Here is a 4,968-nt window from a genome sequence, read left to right on the forward strand (position 1 = left end):
ATTGTCCTGTTAAGTAGGAAAGGCTTGGGAGTCAGATTGTTGGGGTATGAGTCTCACATTTGCCATCTGCTTAATATTTGCATCTATACAATGGGATGATAATGAGAAATGGATTTGTTATGATGATGAAATGTGGTGATCTCTGTAAACTAGCTGTCAATGTGCAATGGGTGGCACAGAGTAATTAATAGTACTATTAACTATTATTATTATTAACACCCCTTTTTCCATTCAGCTGCCTCTGCTTAGGGCTTTCCATTCATACCCAGCGACTGAAAGTCGGGCTGTAGCACTTGCTAGCTCCTCCTAAGTGAAGAGTGTAGAGAATCATAGATATTTTTCTTGAGAAGATGAAAAGAGTTTGGAAACAAGTGGCCATCAAAAGCCCAGGGCAGACTGGACAGTGGACTTTGTTGGGTAATTCCCTGGGATGCCATCTGAACGTGTGTGGACTGACTCTCTGATCTCAGAAATTGTAAGACAGATGATAGGATTTAATCAACAAAATCAATTTCCCCTAAGCCTAAGTAGGCATTTAGGTACATTTACTATTTGTAAGAGGATTTACAATTGAGAGGCAACATCCGAATGTGGGGGGTAAAAATGGACAAAGTTATTAATGGATTCTGGGTCTCTACCTGTAGCTACAGTACCGTAAAGAATTGTTATTGATGTGGCTCCATCAGTAATGCCTGCCATTCCGCTATCACTGCACACACCTGATGAAGTCAGAGGTAGAGTGTCTGTTCTAACCTTCTTGGCCCCTCAGTAGTGGATGGAATAAATTTTTACCTCTAGATAGTCTTAATGCACCAAGCAGTTAAATGAAAAAATAAATATGTTTGATAGAATTAAATATAACGAATGCAGCAAAACTTAAATACTTTATGGGGAGGAAAAGAGAATGCTTTACAGAGTGTCTTGGATCACTTAGTCTCAGACATAAAGAAAGTGATGAGCTTAGGTGGTATTCAGTACCCAAGGCTCCAAGTAGACGACTGAGGGCGGTGATTCAAATGTCACTCCAGGCAGGAATGTTCAGTGGAGAAAGGACAGCCTCTTCAATAAGTGGCGCTGGGAAAACTGGACAGGTACATGTAAAAGTATGAGATTAGATCACTCCCTAACACCATACACAAAAATAAGCTCAAAATGGATTAAAGACCTAAAGTGAGGCCAGAAACTATCAAACTCTTAGAGGAAAACATAGGCAGAACACTCTATGACATAAATCACAGCAAGATCCTTTTTGACCCACCTCCTAGAGAAATGGAAATAAAAACAAAAATAAACAAATGGGGCCTAATGAAACTTCAAAGCTTTTGCACAGAAAAGGAAACCGTAAACAAGACCAAAAGACAACCCTCAGAATGGGAGAAAATATTTGCAAATGAAGCAACTGACAAAGGATTAATCTCCAGAACGTACAAGCAACTCATGCAGCTCAATATCAAAGAAAACAAACAACCCAATCCAAAAATGGGCAGAAGACCTAAATAGACATTTCTCCAAAGAAGATATACAGATTGCCAACAAACACATGAAAGGATGCTCAACTTCATTAATCATTAGAGAAATGCAAATCAAAACTACAATGAGATATCATCTCACACCAGTCAGAATGGCCATCATCAAAAAATCTAGAAACAATAAATGCCGGAGAGGGTGTGGAGAAAAGGGAACCCTCTTGCACTGTTGGTGAGAATGTAAATTGATACAGCCACTGTGGAGAACAGTATGGAGGTTCCTTAAAAAACTACAAATAAAACTACCATATGACCCAACAATCCCACTACTGGACATATACCCTGAGAAAACCATAATTCAAAAAGAGTCATGTACCAAAATGTTCATGGCAGCTCTATTTACAATAGCCCAGAGATGGAAACAACCTAAGTGTCCATCATCGGATGAATGGATAAAGAAGATGTGGCACATATATACAATGGAATATTACTCAGCCATAAAAAGAAATGAAATTGAGCTATTTGTAATGAGGTGGATAGACCTAGAGTCTGTCATACAGAGTGAAGTAAGTCAGAAAGAAAAAGACAAATACTGTATGCTAACACATATATATGGAATTTAAGAAAAAAAATGTCATGAAGAACCTAGGGGTAAGACAGGAATAAAGACACAGACCTACTAGAGAATGGACTTGAGGATATGGGGAGGGGGAAGGGTAAGCTGTGACAAAGCAAGAGAGAGGCATGGACATATATACACTACCAAACGTAAGGTAGATAGCTAGTGGGAAGCAGCTGCATAGCACAGGGAAATCAGCTCGGTGCTTTGTGACCACCTAGAGGGGTGGGCTAGGGAGAGTGGGAGGGAGGGAGATGCAAGAGGCAAGAGATATGGGAACATATGTATAACTGATTCACTTTGTTATAAAGCAGAAACTAACACAGCATTGTAAAGCAATTATACTCCAATAAAGATGTAAAAAAAAAAAAAAATGTCACTCCAACTGGAAATGACTTTCCTTGAACAGTGCTCTCTACAGGGCACCCTTGACCTCTGTGTTCCTCAGGCTATAGATCAGTGGGTTCAGCATAGGTTGAAAAAACTGTAAAATAGGAAAAGGATCTTCTGCCGGGTGGCTGGATTTGGGGGCCGTGTGCATGACGATGGCACTGCCAAAGAAGAGCCCGACCACGCAGAGGTGGGAGCAGCAGGTGGAGAAGGCCTTTCTGCGGCCCTCACCCGACTGCACCCTCAGGATGGCAACCAGGATGCGTGTGGAGGAGACCAGCACCAAGCAGAGGGGCCCAACTAAGACAAACACAGAAGCAACAAAGATGACAACTTGGTTGAGCCAGGTATCAGCACATGCCAGTTTGAGGACAGACAGGATTTCTCAGAAGAAGTGGTTGATTTCATGAAGCCCACAGAAGAGCAGTCTCAGGACGAGGTCCACGTGGACCAGGGCCAGGAGGGAGCCACCTGCCCAGGAAATCACCACCAGGGTGATGCAGATGCTCCAGCTTACAATGACAGAATATTGGAGGGGGTGGCAGATGGCCACATACTGCTCATAGGACAATACTGCCAGGAGAAGACACTCGGCGTAAGCAAAAGTCAAAAAGAGAAAGGTCTGTGTCATGCAGCCAGCAAAGGAGATGGGCTTGGCTGGACTCAGGAGGTCTCCCAGCACCTGGGGCACCATGTTGCAGGCGTACGCTATGTCAATGATGGCCAGGTGTGAGAGGAAGAAGTACAGTGCAGTCTGGAGTCCAGTGAGATGAGCCCCAGGATGACCCTGTTTTCCAGCAGGGTGAAGGTGTAAGACAGGGAGAAGAGCCCAAAGAGAAGTATCTGAATCCTTGGGCCAAGACAAAATCCCAGGAGAATGAATTCTGTAACCACTGTCTGATTTCCCCCCATTTCACTATGAAAAGGATAAAATGGGATTGCTCAGGACAGAGTTATCAAAAATATCTAGACATTATTTCATAAAAATAGTCATTTTTAAAGGACAAAATTTTAGGGTGATGACTAGTTTTTCATTAAGTTAATCACTTAATCTATCATCCAGTTTTATAGGAAGGGGATTGTGTCACCAATGATAGGTTACCTAGAGTCACTGACACTTGTGATGGGGAGAAAGACTGTCAAATCAAAAGAGGAAATAAAATAACCATGAAATAGGGATGATCTTGGAGCTGCATGTGTCAACATCACAAAGAGGATTTCTGGGATGCAGAAGTAATCAGTAATGGAAGAACTCCAAATATGGGAATTAGAGTAGTCCTAGAAAAGAGATTAATTCCAGTTTCTCAAGAGAAATATCAACTGCGTCACTTTCAGCAGCTGAAATCAACCTTTGCTCTCTAAAGCAGCTTACCTGATAACAGGAGGAAGAAAAAGATAAAATGAAACTTTTATGACAATGTGATTGTTTAAGTTGCTAAGAAGGAATCAGTGGATCTGCTCCATGTGAGCTCTCATGAGTGATGAAATCAAACCAACCACTGGGCATTTGGCTATTAATGTACTGATGGGTTCACACTTACTGATTTACCAAATAACTTTATTGAAAAACAATCCTTACAATTTGTAGGAATTGGATTTGCGGGGCTGCCCAGTGTTCATGTATTATGAATCTAGACTTGTGCGCAGGGGTGTGAGTCTGAAGTCAGGCATTCACACATCGTTTTGAAGGCTGTGGCGAGTGTGGATGCACACTTCAAGACATAGTTCCCTATGTGCTTGCACTTCAAGACATAGTTCCCCATGTGCTACTTGTAACCCTACTACTCTACTCCTATCAAAAGAGAAAGTATAGGTCATAATCTAACTGGGAAAGGCCATACCTGGAACAACAGTGTGTTGCAGGCCTCGCCATCTGTGTGACGGCTTAACGTTTGCATCATGTTTCATTTGTGAAATTCAGAAAGACAAGAAATGACAATTCATTAAAAAATCAACTCTGCCCTACTTCAGCAACACAAGAATTGATATCTGCTTTACAGATAGCTAATTTCTTTTTGGTAAAGAGAAAATTTAGTGAATTTGTCATTTTACAGATTTACATAGCATTAAATTGGTGGCCCAGTATTTGATGCTTCTGTGAATTGGTGATGTACCAAACAATAGTTGGCTTGTCCTTAAGTCCTGGATAACAGCTGCCTCAAAATACCATGTAGAACTCTAGCATCTTTGCTGGTGCAAACATTTAGTTGCACCTTTGCTGGGCAAAAATAACCTGGGGCTGAGCTACTGAATTTGTGCTTGCTTGCCGCTAAAGAAAAGACTTCTCCAGGGTTAATGTATGGAAGGGTGCTTTTGTTGATAAGATCCTGGTCCAGTTGTCGTTATACCAATGGAGACATTAATGAGATGCTCCCTGAGGACCTTGGAAATAAGAGAAACAATACTGATTTTTGAGAAGCAAAACTTGTAAAATCCACTCATAATGGATGGGAAGAACTGGAGGAGGAAAACAAGAAAACCTGTGTAGACATA

General features: G+C 41.5%; 1 protein-coding gene across 1 annotated transcript; it reads right to left on the reverse strand.

The window, feature by feature from the left end:
- Positions 1 to 2,500: 2,500 nt before the first annotated feature.
- On the reverse strand, positions 2,501 to 3,387 carry LOC101282080 (olfactory receptor 2A1/2A42-like). Its single transcript, XM_004272237.2, is given in 2 exon segments — positions 2,501 to 3,222; positions 3,225 to 3,387. Coding segments are annotated over 2 exon segments (885 nt in total).
- Between the last annotated feature and the right edge of the window lie 1,581 nt (positions 3,388 to 4,968).

The sequence above is a fragment of the Orcinus orca genome, chromosome 9 (genome assembly GCF_937001465.1).
Source record: "Orcinus orca chromosome 9, mOrcOrc1.1, whole genome shotgun sequence".
Classification (NCBI taxonomy): Eukaryota; Metazoa; Chordata; class Mammalia; order Artiodactyla; family Delphinidae; genus Orcinus; species Orcinus orca.